Source organism: Zootoca vivipara, chromosome 10 (genome assembly GCF_963506605.1).
Source record: "Zootoca vivipara chromosome 10, rZooViv1.1, whole genome shotgun sequence".
NCBI classification, from domain to species: domain Eukaryota; kingdom Metazoa; phylum Chordata; class Lepidosauria; order Squamata; family Lacertidae; genus Zootoca; species Zootoca vivipara.
In genome coordinates this window covers 55,458,532-55,480,712 of record NC_083285.1, presented here as the reverse complement: position 1 = coordinate 55,480,712, position 22,181 = coordinate 55,458,532, and the positions used below count along the sequence as shown (strand labels likewise).

Here is a 22,181-nt window from a genome sequence, read left to right as displayed (position 1 = left end):
ATTGGGCAGATTCCTTTAGATACAGGCATGGGGAATCTATGGCTGTGTAAAACTTGTTAGCTTAGAACTCTCATCATTCTTGACCGTGCTGGCTGATGTTGAGGAGACAAGTTCAACAACATATGAGAGGCCACAGGTTCTGTTTCCCTGTTTTAGGTGGTTTTCACATGTGACACTAAAAATATTTTCTCATGTGAAGCATATTTTAGAAAATCCTACCATGTGTTTCAGCAGTAGTCAGCTGTCCATGTCAGTACCATGCCTGACAGTGTTACACTGCTGGGAGATGAAAATATTGTCCAATCTGTCTGTCATTGTCACTGTTCTGGAGGCATTTTGGCAGCAGGGTGGGGCAGTGCTGTGCTTCTCTGAGAGTGTGCTGAGCAGTTAATATCCTGCTCAGCACTAGAATGGGAGCATACACATCAGCAGTGTATAATGGCACTAATGTCCGTTGTATAGCATATGTGGTTTAATAATAGCAGTTGTGGTTTTTCTGACCAAACAAACAATGTTTTGGTTGCTCATATTCCATAGTACTTTGCAGTTTTGTAAAAGGTTATCAAAGATCCTATGCCTAGACCAGGCATCCCCAAACTTCGGCTCCAGATGTTTTGGACTAAAATCCCCATCATCCCTGACCACTGGTCCTGTTAGCTAGGGATCATGGGAGTTGTAGGCCAAAACATCTGGAGGGCCGCAGTTTGGGGATGCCTGGCCTAGACTAATAAATATTTTTTGCTGGTGTGGCATGATTTGGTATTTTTCCATCTCACACTTTCCTACATCTTCTATGGACTGTTTATTCTACCCCACACCAAGACAGAGAATAGGTACGGTAATTGCTATGGGGTGTGATGGTACAGGAAGAGAAGGCATAAGAACAAAAAATAAAGAGCAAAGAAAAGAAGGATTGGGCAAGTGATTGGTACTTCCCTTCATGCAGGCCATATGTACTATTTTGCCTGTAAATGTAATTGCCTTCAATAATACAACATATGCCTGTTATATCTGCTTCAGTAGAAGTGTATCATTATTATAGTTTATTTTTCTGTAGACTGCATGTATAATTGGTAAGCTGTTTTAATCGTTACTGGAATGTGTTCAGTTTTCATTTTCTTTAGTTAATCTTGATGATGATGATGATGATGATGATAATCCTACCATGTGGTGAGCTTGGTGTGTGTGTGCACGTGCACACATACACATACAGATATTGTCCCCAGTTGTAATACCATTTTTCATTTCAATGACATTGGTTAATTTCCTCATTAAGTAGAATAAAACACATCTATTGTACATTCCCTGTTATAGCTCAAGTTTTTAATTGCTTGGCAAAGATTTTCTTAGCTACTACTAAGAGTTTAATAAAAGTAATCTATCTTTATGACGACCAATATGCTAGTCTGAGGCTGCAATCCTAAATAAGTCCCATTGAGCTCTGTGGGACTTACTTCTAAGGAAACATGCATAGGATTATAATGATCACTGAATCAAAATTTAATTTATGCCTAGTCAGGATGTTAATCTTGACCAGTACATCTGGGCAGCTCCACAGTGGCACCAGATACAAAATTAATTAGCATCATGACATTTCCAACATCAACACTAATTAATGTGGGCTGGAATGCAGAAGAGAAAGCAAATACACAATCCAGGAAATGGGTGGTTTGACAACCTTTGAAATCTGCTTTTTCTTTACACCCTTTTGCCATTCCTAATTTAGCTTCATGTCTCTTATCGTGCTTCTTTCGGTAGATTTTATGATGGTTGAACTGACTTTTTGTTGGCAAGTTTTCAAGAGTACCTCAGCCAGCAAGGTCAGAGTCACAGGGCTTCTGAGGGTGGTAGACAGAGTTTTGGTGGGGAGCTGCAAGCATTCTTGGATGATATGGATTATTTAGATCATTCCCAATCTAGGTTCAGACCTGGCCATGGGACTGAGTCACCCTTGGTCACCCTGATGGATGACCATTACTGTACAAGAAAGTGGAACAAGGAGAGTGCAACCTTGCTCCTGCTTCACTTTTGATACCGCTGACCATAGTAATCTTCTTTGACTGGCTCTGTGGAATGGGAATTGGGAGCACAATTACAATGGTTATGGTCCTACCAACAGGACCGAGTCCAGAGACTAATGCTGGGAGAGTGTTTTTTGGCCTTCTGGCAGGTTTGGGGCAAGTACACTGATGACACTCAGTTCTTTTTATCCAGATCTATTTACCCTATCAGCATATAACACCTCTGCTAAGACATCTGCACTGGTTGCTTATTTGATATCGGGCCACGTTCAAGGTGTTACCAGTGCCTTTTTTAAAAGGGGGTACTCAAGGGTATGCAGTACCAGCACCTCTTTCTTTCTTTTTTATTTTTGTTAGAAAGTGTAGTGCATGCATCCCCAAACTTCGGCCCTCCAGATGTTTTGGACTACAATTCCCATCTTCCCCGACCACTGGTCCTGTTAGCTAGGGATCATGGGAGTTGTAGGCCAAAACATCTGGAAGGCCGCAGTTTGGGGATGCCTGGTGTAGTACGTGTAATAACTTCATGGTGAGTACCGGCACCCATTTTTCCAGAAAAAAAAAGCACTGGGTGTTATTATTAGTATCTAAAGCCCTTAAGATCTTGGGACTAGTTTACTTGCAGGATGACCTTATCCCATATATGTGCACTTGACTGCTTTGATCTGCGAAACAGGGCCTATTATGGATGCCACATAACACTCATTCTACATTCATAGTGTGGCAGCACCTGTACTTTGGAACTCCCTGTCTATTGACATCAGGCAGGTGCCTTCACTGTATTATTTTTGGCACCTCTTTAAAACATTTTTATTTTAATAGGCAACCCTTACCAGATATGGAGAAGTAACATGTGTTTTATCTCTTTTTAGTTAATTGTTGATTTAAATCATCTTTGGAATATTTTTAAATAACTGAGAATTTTTATATTTTATTTTACATTTTTGTAAAATGCTTCAGAGGTTTTCTGACAATCAAGCAGCATATAAATCTTGTCCCCTCTTGGCAGCTGCTCTAGTGCTTGTTTTTAAAACAGAATTATTATTCTTGCTTGCCCTCTGATCCAGCCAATAAGAAATCATGCAATAAAAACATAAGAGCCTCCCGGATCAGGCCCATAGCCCATCCTGTTCTCACAATGGCCAACCAGATGCCTGTGGGAAACCTGCAAGTAGGTTTTCCACTTGTCCCATCCTGTGGTTTCTAGCAATTGGTAGTCAGTTTGATGACATCACAGTGCCTTATCAGCAAACAGGCATACAGGCAACTCCTGGTTTGTGAAGGGCTCGCACTTTGGGTCATTGTGCGCTTGTGTGAAATTGCGTACAACCAGAACACCCATTGAAAAAGCCTGCAAACACCCAGTTCTGCCCCCACCCTGCCCCTTTTTTGTGATTTTTTTTTTGACGTTTTAGGGTCACTTCTGGGTTTGCTGTGATACAGTCGCTGCCTGTATCCAAATCAGAGTGAGGGTAACGTTTACTGGCTTCACCCTGAATGGGGAACTTTCTTTTCCCTAATTCTAAGTCACCCTTTCTCAATATTGCTGAAATGGGTAAGTGTATTTTAATGGGTGTGATCAATTTAATGAAACACACCCACCCACGTCAGCTCAACCATAGATTTTATTGACTGGGTGTTTGGAGCACTGTTGATGTTACAGTGCTAACCAGTGCCGAAGGTGCTAACTCATCTTCATTGGGAGTACGTATACCTTTTTGCTATGAGGTGAGAAATGAATTCTCCTTGTGGCTTTCCTGTAGGACTTGTCTGACAAATGGTTCTTGGTATTTCATTACTTACATAGATCATTAGTTTTCCCCATGAAATGTGCCGGTGCCTGTTGGGATTTGTGTGGACTGGAAGTCCTATAGCTCTTATTCTATATGCCGTTTTCAATTAAACCTGGTGCACCCAAGGAGACAGGACCTTATCCTTTTGCTGTGGCTTTTAAGGATGTTTGTTTTCTCTTTGCTGCCTCTTCTATGGGTCTATAACACTGTATAAAAATGGTTCTATTTTGACTCAGTGTTGTAATGGCTTTAAATGTCCCACAAGGGTTGTTTGCCCTTTGATGCAATATACTCTGGTGAAGGGATATGAGTGTGCAGCTTTCTGGAGGATGCCATACCATTTGTGTATGAATCAATGCTGCAGAGAACGTGAGTCCTGTCAAAATCTTCCAGTGCTGCAGTTGTGTCTATTATTGCTTGAAGGGGAAAGCTTTAGGTGGAAATATTGCTCTGTCAAACTGCCTTTCCTAAACTAATCACTCACTTTCTCTGCCATTGTCTTGCTACTAAATTTCATCATGGGAATGAGGCATCCCACTTAGGTGGTTTGGGGAAAGTAGCATATATCATTCTTTGCACTTGTCCTCATTTCTCTGGGAACATCAGAGTTGGATGCTGCAAGCAACAAATCATTTTTCTGTTTTATAACAAATCCATTTACTGCTATAACTATCAGAAGAGCTGACAGAAAAACCAATAAGATGTTTCGTGCAGCACCAATTCGTCTCTTCCCATGGAGCCCAGTATGATGTTTCCATCCTCAAGAAATTGAATTTGACCCAACAATGTGCAACAGAGTACTGGACCAGGTTCTCTGTTGCTAAGCTGTTTCTCAGGCCCAAACTAAATTTGATAGCAAACCAAGTTATTTAAATCTATGTCTGAATTATATAATCACGTATAAAGTGAAGGACAGCTAGTATAATGATGCATGGGTTCCTGTGTAGAGTAGGGTTTCAATTTGGGACACAACTTTCATTTGCAGTGAAACATTTGATGTAGACCCAGCTTCTGCTTTAGCTTCCCTCCACCCGCGCCCACACTTTATAACTTAAGCATGGAGATAGCAGATGAACTGTGACTTTTCCAAAATATAGTAGTAAGAAGCCAGAAGCTGTGAAACGTAGTCTGAGCCCACAGAGGGCAATCTAGGTCGGCTATTAAAGGTATAATTGCTGTCACAAGCGCATGATGCCCACAGGCAGCGCAAGGTCAACTGAAAGAATGGACAGAGGAAACATACTGGGTTGAATTAGGCCACAACTTTATTGATTACAGGAAAGGGTAGGTTTGGCTAAGGCATTGGGCATGTATCCAGCATCAAGCACCCTGCATTCTGCCTGATCGGAACCAAGTGAGGTTGACCCTGTGCTAGGGAGTCGACCCTGACATGGATTAGGTCCCACAACCCTGCACAGATTGCCATTGGGAGAGGTATATTGGCCCATCAGTCCCTGTGAGGACTCCTGGACAGTGTCACCCATCCTGGACCCTTTAATGGGGTACCCCCACAACCAAGGATCTGGCCCAATGCCCTATCCCCCAAAATTGTGACGGTTGCTATGAGGTAAGTGAAAACTTGCAAGCTGGCCAGTTTGCTTGCAGAAAAGTCCTCCCTGGCCCCGAACACGGCGAACTAGTAAACAATAGCAAGGCCCATACGTGTGTGGTATACATGGTTCTCCCACTTCCCATTGTATCTTCACAACAATCCTGTGAGGTAGGTTGAATTAGGCCACAACTTTATTGATTACAGGAAAGGGTAGGTTTGGCTAAGGCATTGGGCATGTCTTAGCCAAACCTACCCTGAGAAACAGTAGGTGCCCCAAGGTCATCCAGCAAGCCTCAGGGCTGAGTTTTTCTTTGTGTGTGTGTGTGTTTGCCTGAACAAAATGTGGTGGGCACTGTTCCATTGTGGGCCTACACAGAATGTATTATGTACATCTGGATGACACACCCTTATAGAAAAGAATGAAAGCTTGTAAGATACAAAAGTCTCACTGCTTATATATCTTCATGCCTGTTGTTCCACCCCGAATCACTCTGGTGCCATTATTGTTAATGAATTCTTGGGTTGTTAATATTTGATCTAGAAAGAAAGAAAGAAAAACAAACAGACATTTCTATGCAGAAGGCACACATAAGAGATTCTCATCCAGCTGTGAATTCCTAGGTGGGATTCCCTGATCTCACAGAGAGGAGCACAATTAAAACTCTGAGCATATTTGTCAGCAAAATTGTGCTGCTGAATCAAGTGGATTAGGCAGCAGATGATATGCGATGATGAGTACCATGAACTTTCCCATTAACCCCTAGGCCTTCTGTCTCTGGCCATGCACACCTCTCCTCTGCAGTGTTACCAGGCTAACCTTTGTGATCACCCTCTCCTCTTCCCTGCTCCACTAGCATCAGCATGGATGCAGAGGCTGTTTTTAATCCTGCAAAGCCCTTGCATTGCTAATCACACCAAGCAAAGCTGGCAGCTTCTATGCATGCCTACTAGGGGCTTGATATGATTCTATTTCTGTCTAGCTGCCTCCTCCCCTTTTCACCCTCAAGGCATTTCTTACCCCACATATGCTCCACAGTTTTCTCTAATGAATGAATGAGCCTTTATAATGGCAGGATCTTTGATTGCTCTTCTTATTCCTCCAAATTATCATTACAGGTAATATACTTGTCCATATATAGAGAGCCTGCAAAATTCTTAAATATTATTTAACATAAATGCTTCCAGATGAGAATTTATTTTGAAATTAGTGGTGCATGCAAGTTTTTCACTACGTCTGCCTGATGACATCACCAAAGTGGCAACACCACTTTTTTTACATGTAATCTGGTTTTCCCCTTATCATGGAAAACCTGATAAGCAAAAATAACCTGGTGTACATCTGCAGTGACCACTGGTGTGGAAGCCCATTAGAGCATTTTGTGGCTGGTTTTTCATGTGTGTGATGACATTGCACCATTAGGTTAGTATATGTAGATTTGGAGTTGGAGCCACAGTAATATGGTGGTTCCACTTCTTCATTCATTCCTTTTCCAGAGAGTAGCATTGAGAAGCTCTTCCTCAGCACCATAACAGTTTTGCTGGATCATTCCATCCTGTCCTCAGTGCTGTTCAACACATATATGAAACTGTTAGGAATAATCATTAGGAGAAATTCGGGGACGATGACTGTTTTTTCCCCCATTTTTTTCCCCTGAAGCCTTTTTTGTTTTTTCTCCCCCAAAATTGGAAAAATTGAAGAAAAAAATAGATTATGGAATGTATTATTTTAACATGATGAATAAGATATTTTAAGATAAGGGGTTCAGATATTTTATAAATCATTTTTTAAAAATATGTATGATATCAGATTATTCTAATTTCTGTGAGGACAAGCAAGTCCTAGGTTACAAACTGAACTCTCCAATGCAAGAACAAGATACATTTCTTCCTTTATGAGGTGCTGTTGTTACCAGAAATGAAAAAGGTTTCAGTTTTGTTTTTGCATGTGTGTGGTATGCATTGGTTCTATTCCTCTTCTCTAGGCCTCAAAGCACTGGAAGATCATTACAGCTCAGAAAATGATTCTGATTAAATTTCATGCCCATTCATTGAAACTTAGTCCCACTTCCTTCCATTCTTTTTATGAGAATGTTTTTTTCAATACAGTACTGTGAAGAGGAAATATGAATAATTGTTACTTCTGGATTTTAAAAATTGTTTTGTGGAGTTTTTTCGTTCCACATAAACTAGTAAATAGTTCAGAATATTGTTGCTCCATTTGTTACAAATACAAATAAATATTATTTTAAAAGTAAATTCTGTTTGTAATAATTGTTTGGATACGCTATATTTTTAATATGCTAGTTGTGATAATTTTATGCCCATTAAAATTGTCCATAGTTGTAAGGGTGTTGTTGTGGCTACTCTTGAGTAAAGATGCCCAAGTCTGCTCTGTCTTTAAGAGTTTTATTGTGCATAGTATTTACAGTACAGAGATAGCAAAAAACATGACCTCTCAGTCACTCACAGAATCCGGGAGTGGACGTTTCCAGCTACGGGACCAGCATAAGAGTTTGGGCACCCTGAAACGCCTCCTCCCGACCTTACGTTTGGTGGCGCGCCTTAATTTGGGCGCCGAAAGGGGCTGCCTGCTACCCTCCACTTCTTGGTCCTGGTGGTGCAGGGGCTCTCCAACATCACTGAGCCCTGACAACTCTGTTCCACTCACTTCCTGATTCCTCTCACCTGAACCACTGCTGCTGCTTTCACTGGGCGAAGTGCTGGTCAGCAAGAGGGGAGGAGGCTTCCTGTAGGAAGGCCCCCTGACAATAGTTATATTTTATGTTTCTAACGTAACAGAATAACTTTCAATCTGGAAAAGAAAAAAGAAGTGCTAAAATTTCCAGTTCCCCCTGAAAAAAACCGGGGGGGGGAACCGTTTTTTCCCCCGAGCTTCAAAATTTCTGGAAATTTCACATCTCTAGAGGTGACCTTTGAAGTTGTTCCAGTATCTGGTACAGAATGCAGTAGCTAGGCTGTTATGTAGGGAGGCTTGCCTGGCACTTTACATATCTTTAGGCTCCAGGCAATAACATTAATTTTCTGTCAGGCTTTTTGCTAATTAAGCAATCCATGCCTTTTAAACTGGGGGGGGGGTATTGTTTTTATTTGTTATTATAGCATGCATTTTTGTGTTTTTATATTGTAAACTGCCTTGTGATATTCAGATGCACTCAAGTTCTAATTTTTGAAAATCTAACTTTTACTTTTGAGCACATAATTTATGTCAGCAAGTAATTGCAATAAACATAAATTATTTGTGGCTTTCAAGTTACTTGGGCCATGCCTTTACTTCAATAGGTCTGTTGTGGAGTTTGTTCTTGGGGACTTTGGCAGGGTTTTTTTAAGGTCATGTTTGCATCTCAGGTGAATTCTTTTATTTAGTGCATTTTTAATTCTCTTGAGTCACAAGCTATTTTACTCAATCCAGACTATACTTTTTGGAAATCTCAACCACACACTAGCTGTGGTAACCAAGTTCAGTGATAATCGACCCATCACATTCCTTGAGAAATTGAGTCCTTTGTTTTCATTCATTGCTTTTAATAGAAGTATAAAGATGTGGAACCAACTCTGAAGATCAAAGTGGTGGATGGCTTGGAGCTGGTGAAGAAGTTCTCAGAAGAGATGGAAAGCATGTTGGGGAGAAAAGTAGAAGCTGTTGAGGTAAATATTCACATTCCTCCCCAGGCAAGAGTGAGAAAGGGAAAAAACCCCAAAAGTAATGAAAACAGATCATCTTCCAATCAAGGGGTAGGCAGTATAGCGCTTGCCAGATTTTGGTATACTCCAGCTCCCATTGTGACTCATGGTCAGCATGACTCATGGTCAGGGACGATGGGAAGTTGTAGTCCAACAACTTTTTGTCTATTCAAATCTTTCATTTTCATAGTTTTCTCAGTTAAACTTGTTGCACACATCAAAGCTGCAGGATGCGACGAGGAGATAGTGTACATGGTACTTAATAAATAAGCATGTAGGAACAGGTTTCTTTAGTCGCCTTCCAGAAGAAAGGCGCTGTAGCAAGCAGAGCATGTGTTTTGCATGTAGGTCCCTGTTTCAATCTGTTTCAGTTGTTGTAGCCTGCTCTGGAATTTATGGTGAAGGGTGGGTAAGAAAGTGAATAAATAATAATAATAATATTTTTTTTTAAAGAAAACATAGCTCTCTCGTGCTATTTGTAGTTTTGCCCCATGGTTGTCTATATTTATTTATTGAAGCACCCATTTTTGTGTGTCTATCTGTGTGTATAATTTCTTTTCAACTGAAATATGTGGATTACCTATGCAGGTATAAAATAAAAATAAAAATACAGTACTGTGCTGGCTTAGTTGGTGCTGTTGGCAAGGTTTATAAATGGCTATTTGATCCTGCTTTAATAAACTCAGGCAGACTGTTCTTGGTTCATTGGTTTTGTGACTGTGGTAACAACCCTCTTGTCTTCATTTTTGTAGACTTAGTAGATGAAAGACTGCATGGTTGTTTTTCCTCTGGGTTCTGTTCCAAAAAGAAATGTGCCTCCCCCCCCCTCCCGGTTGCTTCTCTGCTACATTTATTTTCCCCTTTAAAGATTGTGCTTAATAGCCTGAAAGGCTGTCCAGGGAACTGTTGGAGCTAGCTAAGAAAGACTGTGAATATAAACAGCTAAATTTAACCTTGTAGCAGGAAAGATGTCCATTGATCTTTAAAACACTCCTGCAGCACTTTCTTTTGGGTTAGGCAAGATATGGGGACCGCAGGGTTACCATGGTTTCTCCCACTCCCACCCTCTCCATCTGACAGGCGTTCTATGTTTTTAGACACCTTGTGACAGGCAGAAATCCAACAGGTGATACTTTTCTCACCACCACATCTCCACTTTGGATAAAGCTGAGTGTGACATCCAACTGTGAAAGGCATAGAAAACACCCTTGGGGGGAAATGCGGTTCTCCTAAACAGGGGTCACTTGGCCTTTCATTATTTTAGATTTGTTTTCCTCCCTTTGAGTAATACTTTGGAAAAGTCTTAACCTCCACTTCACATTTTATTATTTATTTTACAGCGTTTGGTTGAGGCAGCAGAAGATGCAGATTTGTATCATGAGTTCAATTCCTCATTGGAGGTAAGTCATGCATTTACTGCAAGTGTTTGTTCCAACTTCCTCCACACACAGGGCTGTCCTAGGCCTATCCCGCGCCGTGGTGCAAAGATCCCTTCGGTGCCCCTCCCCCCGTTATAGAAACAGAAACTAAATCATGCCGCCTCGTGTACAATGGTGACTGAATTGAAAAAATCCCTTAAATTTCCACAAAGAAAGGACTTGCTCTGAAATCTCCGGCAGTATTTTGAAAACAACAGTAACTGCCGGGGAGTTGGAATGCATGCACACACACACCCCTTTGGGGCAGGGGCAGGCCTTTAAAAATTAGGTTTCATATGGCTCCTAATAAACTGCTACCAAGGCATGTTCTCCTCGCTGAAGAACTCGTACTGCAGCGGCGGCGCCTGCATCCTGCCCGTGCCGTCCCGCGCCCTGTGAGGGGAAGCGGCAGAAGTCACTTCTGGGGCCGAGCCGCTAGGCTTTGTTCCGGGGCCCGAAGCGCCAGGGCTGGCCTGGGACAAGGCCTCCGAATCCTAGCTTCCAAGAAGTGGCGGCAGGACTTGCTCCTGCAGCGGGACTTGCTCTAAGAAGCGGCGGTGGGACTTGTGCCTGCCAGTGAGCGAGCGAGCGGCAGCTGAGCGGCCTGGGGAAGGAGGAGGAGCCGGGAGGGAGGGAGGTCCCTCCTGTGCCCTGCGAGGCCGCCCCCCCTGGCTGCCAGCTCAGCGACCTTGCAGAGAGCGGCCGAAGGCTCCGGTCAGGCCCGCCTGCTGAGAAACCTGAGCAGGGAGGCTCTCTTCCTATCTGGGCGGGAAGCGAGAGAAGAGGCGGCGGCCTCTGTGCTCTTTTTACGCGGCGGTGGGGACAGGAGGCGCTGAAGAGCTGTCTGGCGGGCGCAGCGACCCTGGTGGCCAGGCGCCCTGGTGCATTGCACCACCCAGCCCGGGCCTAGAGACGGCCCTGTCCACACACAAAAACATAGATCTCGGAAGAAGGCTAGGCCTTGAACTGTTCCTGACATTTACTTCTGTATGTAGAGAAAAATTCTTCATATGGAGAAACATTCATTCGACATGAGCGCCTCAGACAGGGAGAGCTGGACCTATCACATTCCTAGACATGCTGATAATTGCTTTGCCTCAACATCTGGAGGGCACCCGGTTGGCTATCCTAGGAGTGCAGTTTTCTCCACTGGATGCCTGCTCGACTTGTTGTGAGCCTGGTAAAACTCTCTGGACTGAAATTCTAAACATCCTATTAATTTGTGGAAAACACTGGTGAAAGTGTTAAGGCATTCAAAATGAGATCTCAATTATAGTGCAGGTGAAAAAGGCATTACCAACCAGCCATATATTGGTGGTTTTCTAGTATTGCCCCTTGTGGGAGAAGGCACTGAGTGAGCAATTTGTAGCATTTCTTCAGAGCCCCAAGCAACCATAGCTTGGGTGCCACTGGATGCCTTGCCACATTTGCCAGACATCACTTGCTAGCCTTTTCTGCAAAGGCACACAAAAGTGAATGGCATTTCCACACAGTGTGGATTGGTCTTAAATTGTCATGTGGGAGCCATGAATTTGATGGCCCTTCTCCATAAAGATGCAATGCTGTGCAAATCTACTTGTCATAGGGTTAGGGTTTAATGAAAATTGACAGGAGATTAGCCCAACAAGGTAAAGGGTAAAGGGGCCCCTGACCATTAGGTCCAGTCGTGACCGACTCTGGGGTTGCGGTGCTCATCTCGCGTTATTGGCCGAGGGAGCTGGCGCACAGCTTCTGGGTCATGTGGCCAGCATGACAGATATCTCCCAGCTTCGCAAGACTCCATATCCTCATTCCTTTACCCGCCAGCATTTCCCATTAGAATATGTTAGTTGGCTAATGGACAGATTTTTGATGAGGGAGTGATGAGAAAACATTAAAGGGAAGCGGAACCTTTTCCTCCAGCCAAATAAGAATCAATTAGAGAATAATTCTCCTAAATATTGCCAAATTGCATTAAGTTTCTCCTGATTTATCTCTCCTGTAGATCATGATTCATTGTTTAATGCGCAGATCTAAAAGATATTCAACCCAGTCTTCCAATTATAGGCATAGAATATGATTTCCAGAACTGTAAAATAATGTGCTTTCCTACAAGCAATGCTAAACAATCCAGAGTTCAGCAGAAACCTACTACCTCACAGGGATGCATATCAAAAGAAGGTGATTAAATCAGCGTTGTAGCTTAATTAATTCCGCAAATCTTTTCCACAGGAGCTTAAGTAACAGAGCATTTCCAAATCACATAGGCTAGAGTTGCTTGCGAACATTTCTGGCATTTATCATTATTCATATTTTTCCTATATTGAACAGATTTATATATCAACCCAAGGTTGTACACAGTTGTCAAGACAGCAGATTAATGTTTGTTTATTTTTTAAAAAAGAAGGGCATTAAGCAGGCCTTTGAGTTTAGTTGCCTTGATGCAGACCACTCCCTAATTCAGCATTTAAGCCAATGCTATACAAATAGAGGATTCAATTAGCTATCAAAAACTATCAAGGTATATGTGGACTATATGGAGAGTCTAGGCAGGAAGAAGAGCAGAGGTCACTTTTAAGAGGGCATACAAATGTATACAGTTCATCATTCATCCCAATTATCAATATCCTTGCTACTCAAACCTTGGCATCTAATGATCTCCCAGTATGCCACCTTGCATCTGCAGGCAGCCAGTTAGCAAAACTGCCAATTACTTACACATTTTGTGTTGCCGAGGCAGTCTAGAGGATTGAAATTCAGCTGTATGTTTGACAAATTCATCAGTGTTAAACCCAGCAGAATATAAAGTGAGCCTGAGAATGTAGGTCAGTGGAAAATCCAGTGCCTGCATGGAATGTGCAGCACAGGCAGGAGATGTGCAGCTTATTCCTTTATCGTAAGTTCAAAGAAGGGGTAGGGTTTCTGTACCTTTAATGGTTTATATGGAAGGGGTTTATATTATGCAGTCTACCTTATCTCATCCTTGAATGACAACAAAAGCATACCAGCAAAAAATAAATAAATCCCAGAAGCGTACTTTTGAATCCATATGCAATATCCAGTCACTTCTGGGGAAAGACTGCTGAATGTTTTATATGAGTCTTTGTTTAATATCAGTGAAACATATTTTTTTTAATGGTAGAAAGTTGCTCACATGGCCTTAGACCGGGGGTGGGGGGCAGGACTTTTTGTCAGCGTGAGGGCCACATTCCCTTTCTGACCTAGTCTCTGGAGGCCACATGCCAATGTTGGGTGTGGCCACTCTAGATAAAAGACACATATGCATATACAGCATACACTGCACTCACATTCTACGTATACATACATACAGCATACTGAATACGACATGCACACTGACATAACCAGAAGTAAAATCCATAAGTTTAATTGGAATTAGGAATCTAGAATCTTGGAATTTGGTTGGGTTGGAATCCTTGGATCGGCTCAGGACTGTTGCAAGTTTGCCTCAGCTGAACAGGTGTTTTGCACATTTTTATTTTTATTTTTTGCTTTTGCACCAGAAGATTGTGGATTAATGTGATTTTGTGAGGTAAAGCCACGTGTAGGGGTTTATTAAGGTATAAATGAATGTGTGTCTGGGGTGACTGAGGTCATGCCAACGTGAAATTTAGATGCTGAAATCTCATATACTGTCTCTCTATTTTTTCTTCATCCCCAGATTAATTATTACAATGCTGTTCTCATTAACGAAAAGGATGATAAAGATAATTATGTGGAGCTTGGTGATGAATTCATTCTGGAACCAAATGAGCATTTCAATAACCTTCTGGTGAACACAACATTAAGTGACATACAGCTTCCAACTAATGTTTACAACAAAGGTAGAGTATTTCTGTGTTTATTCTACTGGTAAGGCAGCAATAGAGCCAGAGATGAAGTATCAAAATGGAGTTGGCAACTCTAGGAAGAGAGGAAAAGATTGATCATAGACTTGCATGTTATGTATGTTTTGTGGGAGGAAAATATGAATCCTTTTGACCCACGTATGTGGGTGAGCAATAAAATAACCGGCTGGGTGCCTGGATTCAAAAACGGAAGGAAGGAAGGAAGGCGGGAGGGTAGACGTTCAACAGGCTCTTCGCCTTCCCTGAGCAAAAACTGCTTGAAGGGGTGTAAATGATACAGGAAGGGAATCATTAAGCACCCCCAATCACTGTGTTGTTTTACTGTTCCAAGTTATTTCGCATGAACACACATACACCTGAACTTGGCAAAAAAAATTGAGTAAGAATGGGGAGATAAATTATACAGTAGTTCTCCCAGAGTGACCTGCAGTTTGTGCCAAGTTAGCTGGGTTTCATCGGTACCATCTCTTTGGTTAGATTTTGTCCGGAAGCTGGGCAAGGAAAGACCTACAGCTAAGCCCGAGGAAAACAGGTGTCACTCATTGAAAATATTGGAACAGTTAGTTTAATGTTAGATGTACTTAGAATAAGGCATCTTGATACAATGATATTTGTTAGGCTTCTAGTCCTCATGAAAAAAAAGAGGGGAGTTTGGCTAGATATTGTTGGTGGAGGGCTCTGCATCTGTATCCTCTATAGGTTTGTACGTTTTTATTCCTTCTCATTCTTTCTTTCCCTTTCTTACTATTGTTCCCTTATTCCCTCTTTTGGTCACAGACCCTGATATTTTGAATGGGGTTTATATGTCTGAAGCACTGAATTCTGTTTTTGTGGACAATTTTGAAAGAGATCCAACTCTCACCTGGCAATACTTTGGTAGCTCTACAGGATTCTTCAGACTCTATCCAGGTAAAAGTCTTCATGGCTATCTGGCCTTTCCTTAGAAAGGTTTCAGGCTAAACTGCACATGGATTGAATGAAGCTTTACTCCCGTAAAAATAAAAGATGTGAGCTCACAGCCCCAAATTTGGATTGCAACCACAATAAGGAGCAAGGGCTAAAGCCTTCCTACCCTCCATACCAGGTTCTGATCTTAATGTTGGGCTGTGTGCTTGGGATGTGGAGGGTGTTCAATTCAGTTTGCATTTAAAGGCGAACCTACCTAGTTCACATTTTCCAAAACAATACATGAACCCTTCCATTACAGCCAAGTAATATGTACAAAAATGTATATATTAGGGGAAAGTATGCATTAAAATGCATGTATTAGGGAAAATAACATATTTTAAAATGTTATATTTTGGGAAACCACTCTGTAAAATTGTGTGTATTAGGCAAAATTACAGAGGAAATATATGTATATTAGGAGAAAATTACACTAAATTGCTAATTGATTCATAATGATTCATAAACATATGGAAATGTGAAGTGCTAAGCATAAGATTGGAAAGATGAGAAACTGGGAGAAACAAAAACTGAAACATTTGCCCATATTGTACCTAGCATGCAATTTCTGAAAGAAAATGTGTGCCCTCAAGGGGCTGACCATAACATGTAGTTTGGCCCTTAATTATTCCAAGAGAAGGAGTACACTAAACCACAATCAGTTCAGAGATGCTACAATACACTAGCCTATGGGAATGTTCAGGGAGGCAGGAGAGGCTATATTGTTTAATAACATCCTTCCCAACTTGCATTAGCAAGTCCCTATACTTAGCAGAATGCATCCCCCTTTTTAATACACAATGGTTTGCTTGTTGCAAGCTCATTTGAGCTTCTAAATATGGGATTCTTGGTAAGATCCCTTCTTGTCTCTCTTAAAAAGAATAGACACGACAGTCTTATTAAAGTCAGTATAAAAGTAGTTTACTCACAATCGTTCAGTTCATACCGGTAGTTGGATCCCTGAAGGCAGACTTAGGTTACAAAACTGTATACAGTGGTACCTTGGTTTACAACCATAATCTGTCCCAGAGGTCTGTTTGTAAACCAAAACAGGTTGTAACCCAAGGTGTGCTTTTGCCAATGGGGCCTCCAAATAAAAAAAATTGTTCGTAACCCCCCCCCCCCAATGGGTTGTAATCCAAAAAAAGGTTGCAAACTGGGACATGCACTTCCGGGTTTGATGTGTTTGTAATCCAAAACATATGCAAACTAAGACGTATGCCAGGGGTCAGCAAACTTTTTCAGCAGGGGGCCGCTCCACTGTCCTTCAGACATTGTGGGGGCCGGAAAAAAATATGAACGAATTCCTATGCCCCACAAATAACCCAGAGATGCATTTTAAATGAAAGGACACATTCTACTCATGTAAAAACATGCTGATTCCCGGATCATCCACGGGTCGGATTTAGAAGGCGATTGGGCCGCATCCGGGCCCCGGGCCTTAGTTTGGGGACCCCTGACATATGCAAACCAAGGTTCCACTGTACACATGTGGAACTATCCCATAAGGGAGTTAGTTCCTAAGTGACTGCAGACAGGCTGTCACTTCTGCTAACACATGGAAAAGCAAAAATGAAGAAGAGCCAAAGGAAGAAGCTGTGCTCCCTAGGCCAGATTAGCTCCCCCCACCTCCACCCCCATGGCCTCAAGTCACACGCAGAGGAAATTTGTCACAGCTCAGGAGGAAACAGGAAGTTAGACTCCTGGCTAGTACAAAGCATCCACTAGCATGTCCACTCTAGGAATGTTGTACTTGACTGCTATGTGTCTCACATCCCACATTGTTGTTTGTTGTTTAGTCGTTTAGTCGTGTCCGACTCTTCGTGACCCCATGGACCATAGCACGCCAGGCACTCCTGTCTTGCACTGCCTCCCGCAGTTTGGTCAAACTCATGTTCGTAGCTTCGAGAACACTGTCCAACCATCTCGTCCTCTGTTGTCCCCTTCTCCTAGTGCCCTCAATCTTTCCCAACATCAAGGTCTTTTCCAAGGATTCTTCTCTTCTCATGAGGTGGCCAAAGTATTGGAGCCTCAGCTTCACGATCTGTCCTTCCAGTGAGCACTCAGGGCTGATTTCCTTCAGAATGGATAGGTTTGATCTTCTTGCAGTCCATGGGACTCTCAAGAGTCTCCTCCAGCACCATAATTCAAAAGCATCAATTCTTCGGCGATCAGCCTTCTTTATGGTCCAGCTCTCACTTCCATACATCACTACTGGGAAAACCATAGCTTTAACTATACGGACCTTTGTAGGCAAGGTGATGTCTCTGCTTTTTAAGATGCTGTCTAGGTTTGTCTAAGTTATTTAAGCCCCTTCGCCACGACAAGGCAGTGATCCATGAAGGGGCACATCCCACATAGCCAATGTTAAACTTCCTTATGGTGTGATCCCCTATGTGCATATTGACTTGGAAGTTGGTCCCACCAAACTTGGAAAACACTCGTAGAATGTGGATCCTACATCTAAATCAGGGGTTCCTGAACTGTGATCTTTGCACCACTGGTGATGTTTTGTTTAGGTGGTCTGAAAAAGTCAATTAAAAATCATACAGCATCTAGCACAGCCTATTACAACTGCTACGACAGGCACAAAAGCCATCAACTGGTCTACCAACGCCACCCACAATATTCATGTGGTCCATGGGAGAAAAAATATAAACTAGTCAAAATAAATGGGACAAAATAAATTGTCTTGTTTGTGCCCATTCCCTGCAGTTCAGGCAGAGTGAGTACACAGTAATATAATTATGCATTTAATTAAATTAGGAGCCTGCCCATGACTGATGACCCTCTGTCTCATACATTTGTGTCAATGAGGCTTATTCCAAAGTAAATATACACAGGATTGCAGCCTCAGAGTATTGGTTTGTTTTGCAGTTATGATCTCTGCACATCTGATAGAGAGTTCAAGGTTTTCGGATTGTGTTGTGCTTCACTGTGTAGAGAAATCCCAGAATAAGCAACTGTTATAATATTGTAATGCTGGGAAAGGGCCTAGTTAAGGTTCTGATGCTTACATAATAGTATTCCTGTGTGTGCCAGATCCACAGCAAAATTGTTTTGATGTCTCTACAGGAATAAAATGGACACCAGATGAAAATGGGGTCCTCTCCTTTGACTGCCGAAATCGAGGCTGGTGAGAGATTTTGAAAAGATTTCATACTCCTGTGTTTGATTTGGAGGGACCCAAAGTTTATTCTTCCTTCCAGCTTTTGCTTCCCTCTGAGATTTGTTGTAGATAGTATCAGTGGAGCTTTCCCTATTCAGTTTTAACTTCTCCTTCATGTCACTGTCTCCAAAGGGAATGCTAAAATTGCTCCCTAACAGTCAAGGCAAGTGTTTATGTGCACACATAGGAAGATTCGCCTCTCCCTATATCATCTACCTGTGACTATTCCCTCTAGTACATACGCCATTGAGTGGGGTACATTATGTGGTGATTACATAGAGCAGTGGCACCCTCCCTGTGGAACACCCTCTCTTTAGAAGTGTGGTTGGCACAGTGTTAGAAACTGAGATATGAATGCTAGGAGCTAAATGGCACCTTATACCTAGGTTATGGGTGCAACAATGGAATGTCTAGGCACGCTTTTTTATAACAAGAATACAAAGCTGAATGAATGAACTCCAGCTAAAATAGTATGTTCATTTTTCACATGGTCTAGTCCTTCCCCTGCCCACCCCCTAATATTCTTAATATTCTTCCCTTTTTAGGGAAGTTTTTAATGACTGATGTTTTAATTTATTTTTAACCTTCTGTTGGAAGCCACCCAGAGTGGCTGGGGAAACCCAGCCAGATGGGCGGGGTATAAATAAATTATTGTTATTATTATTTATTAAAAGGTCTCTTCTCCAGTCTTCAGAGAGTGGCTGGAAATGGGGAGGCAGAAAAAGGTTCTCCTTTCCTTTCACTTTGCAGTTTTAATCTGAAATCTTAGGCACAGTACTGTGCCCAGAGTTCAGAAACTGCTTGCACTAATGAAATTCCCTGTCACAAAATGCATCTAGAACAATGGAAGTTTTGAACACTGGGTTGCATTGTCACTTTTACCATTTTGGCACCAAGTTAAGATCTGCCTGTTTGCTCAGGTATTTTTGTGGTTTAGGTGTGAAGTTGATCCTGTTATCTGTTGTATTCCACACAGATATCATTACAGGTGAAGGGTGGTTTATAAATGTTTTTTAAAAATCAATACTTTAAAAATATGATCAATCAAAAGAACGAGAGGCCCAAGCAGTCTAGCATCCTCTTTTCCACAGTGGTTAAAGACAACCTTCCCTACCTAATGTCTTACAGATGTGTTGGAGTGTGATTGTCATCAGCACTAGTGAGCACAGCCATGCTGACGAGGGGTGATTGAAGTTATAGTCCAAAATATCCAAAGAGTGCCAAGTTGGGGAATGCGAGGTTAAGCAGATGCTATTGGAAAGCTCACAAGCAGAGCTTGAAAGCAATAGCTGTTGCTTCCTAGTACTGTAATTTGCATACTGTCTGTGTAATGAGTGGCTGCTGATAGACCTACTCTGCATAAATTTGCCTAATCCTCCTTTAAAAACAGCTAAACTGGTGGCTGTCACCCCTTCTTGTTGCAGCGATGTCCATAAATTAAAGATGTGGGTTGTGAAGAAATATGTTCCTTCATTTATTCTGAATTTAGCGCAAGTTCTTATATTATGAGGGAGGGAGGAAAAGTTATGTCTGTCACTTCCTCCACACCTTGCACAATCCTATCCTTCTTGGTCATTTCTCTAAATTAAGAAGCCCCAAATGCTTTAATCTGTTCTTTTAAAATTGTTGTTGGGTTTGTTAGAATCTATGCACCACCTTTCCTAAGGCAGGGTGTTATTACTGTTATTGTTTGGTTGTTGTTACTTGCCCTTCAGCCGGTCCCAGGACGACTACAACAATTGAAAAATTCAGTATGAAAAACAGTTAAAACAAATTATAGTGACAGAAATATGGTGGGTCCTGAAGACACATGCTGCAGGTGTCAAAGGGCCATGTATTCGGAGGATGCATCCTTAGATCGCCACGCTAAATAAGAAAGGAATCAATACAATCTTCTGATTCTACCGTACATTCAGATCACTTCTTCCGGCTTGGATCATGTGTTCCCTGATATGGTCCAGGAACCTCCCACTAGTGCCAGTCTTGCACACTTATTTGATATTTAATGCTTCCCTTTCTTGTTCCTGTCAAGGTACATCCAGGCTGCTACATCACCCAAAGATATTGTCATTGTGGTGGACATCAGTGGGAGCATGAAGGGTTTGCTCCTGTCTATTGCCAAACACACCATTGTCACAATTTTGGACACGCTGGGAGAGAATGACTTTGTTAATATTATTGCCGTGAGTACAAACTCCTTCCTCATTTTGTAAACACCCTCTCCCTCGGAGACAATGGAACTAGATTTTAGTTTGAGAAAGAGCTCTGGGTTGGCATTGGATGAGCAGATCAATCTATTTCTGGCCCATGTCGCTTTTGCTGGTGTTTGCTGCTATTTGCCTGCATTTGCCTGTTCCATCCTGCTTCTGCACTAATCTCCAGATTTTTAAGATGCACAAAAAATCACGTTTAAATCCATATTTCTACATGTACCAGTGTTTTCTCCCAAAATATATATTTATAAAACTCTTTTTTATTGAAACTGGCATTTCTAAATACATATTTTTTTTGAACCAATATCTATTTCAGACAGTTCAGAAAGGGTAAAAACCACTTGATAATTAAGACCGCAGTACTGCCCCCTATTTACCTGGCAGTAAGTTTAATTGAATTCAGGAGGACTTGCTTCAGAGTAACATGGTTAGGGTTGCACATTATCCCAGGAGGTGTGGATCAGGCTAGTTCCTACCGGTATTGAAATTCACAAAGATCAAAACATCTAGCTCCCAGCCATTTCAATTTGTGTCCCCAACCGCCATTCACTGATTGGTTAGAAGAGGCTAGAGAAATTGCCCCACGACCTTTCTCTCTGTTAGATATAAAGCATGAACTGCTCAGTCCAACCTGTGGACCACTCCTGCCTGTGGTATGCTCTAGGGAAGGCCATACCTGGATACTTTCACTTTCTTACAAAAATATAATCACATGAAATTTTAAGATCGCCCTCATGCTTCATGAAAGAGACTTTCTTGATTGTTTTGCTTGCTCCCCCCTTTTGTGTGTGCAAAGAATGCTATGCCCAGATATGTCCCTAGTCTCAACAATAATTTTTTTTCAAGTCTTGCATTTGTTGCAGACAGAAATTGTTTAGGAGTATTTACTTAAAGTCATCTTTAGTCTCAGTTAGACAGCTGTTAAAAATAGTCCTTGCTGCGATCAGATTAAGACTTTGAACCAGCTCGGGCAGAGTATTTATTCTCAAGAGCAGTTTTCATAGGATTAAAAGACAACAGAACAATCACATTCTCCACTGTCCAAAAATAACTGACTAAATGGCTAACTGGTCATTTGGGTGAGCTCAGGGGTGGAGAGAGAGAGAGACAGACCTGGAATGGGAGAGGAAAAGATACCCACAATTGTGTCTGAAGGCCAGCCACACTCACCAGTTCATCTCTCTGCTCCAACCCACCATGCCCCTGAGTAGTTTCTGCCCTCTCATTGTAATTTAGCCTGTCACTAAACCACCCACTGACAGTGCATCAGTCTTATTTAGATTGAGCTTTCATTTCTTGGCTCTCATCCAGTCTATTAGCAAGGGAAGACAACATGTATACATCCCCCCCCCATTTGTACCCTTTTGCAAGCGAATTTCTCTATGTTATTTTTTCCACAAATGTATGCATACTTTCTCCTCACATGAATGTTTTGTCCCCATTATTTGGTTTGAAACCTGCATCACAAAATTTGGAGAAATGTGAATTTGGAAGGATAACTGTTTCAGTTCACATATTATTTT

The 22,181-nt window shown here is 41.9% G+C and overlaps 1 protein-coding gene and 1 non-coding gene across 2 annotated transcripts in view; both read left to right on the top strand.

Moving 5' to 3' along the window:
• The window catches only part of CACNA2D4 (calcium voltage-gated channel auxiliary subunit alpha2delta 4), a 180,530-nt gene that overhangs the window by 8,049 nt on the left and 150,300 nt on the right, over window positions 1–22,181 (top strand). The window contains exons 3-8 of the mRNA XM_060280005.1: window positions 8,916–9,032; window positions 10,409–10,468; window positions 14,145–14,307; window positions 15,109–15,240; window positions 18,352–18,412; window positions 20,478–20,628. Coding sequence (XP_060135988.1) covers window positions 8,916–9,032; window positions 10,409–10,468; window positions 14,145–14,307; window positions 15,109–15,240; window positions 18,352–18,412; window positions 20,478–20,628 — 684 coding nt within the window. The remainder of the gene's footprint in view (window positions 1–8,915; window positions 9,033–10,408; window positions 10,469–14,144; window positions 14,308–15,108; window positions 15,241–18,351; window positions 18,413–20,477; window positions 20,629–22,181) is intronic.
• Window positions 227–425, top strand: LOC118091605 (small nucleolar RNA SNORA74). Its single transcript, XR_004693409.2, has one exon. It is a non-coding gene; the product is annotated as a small nucleolar RNA SNORA74 (small nucleolar RNA).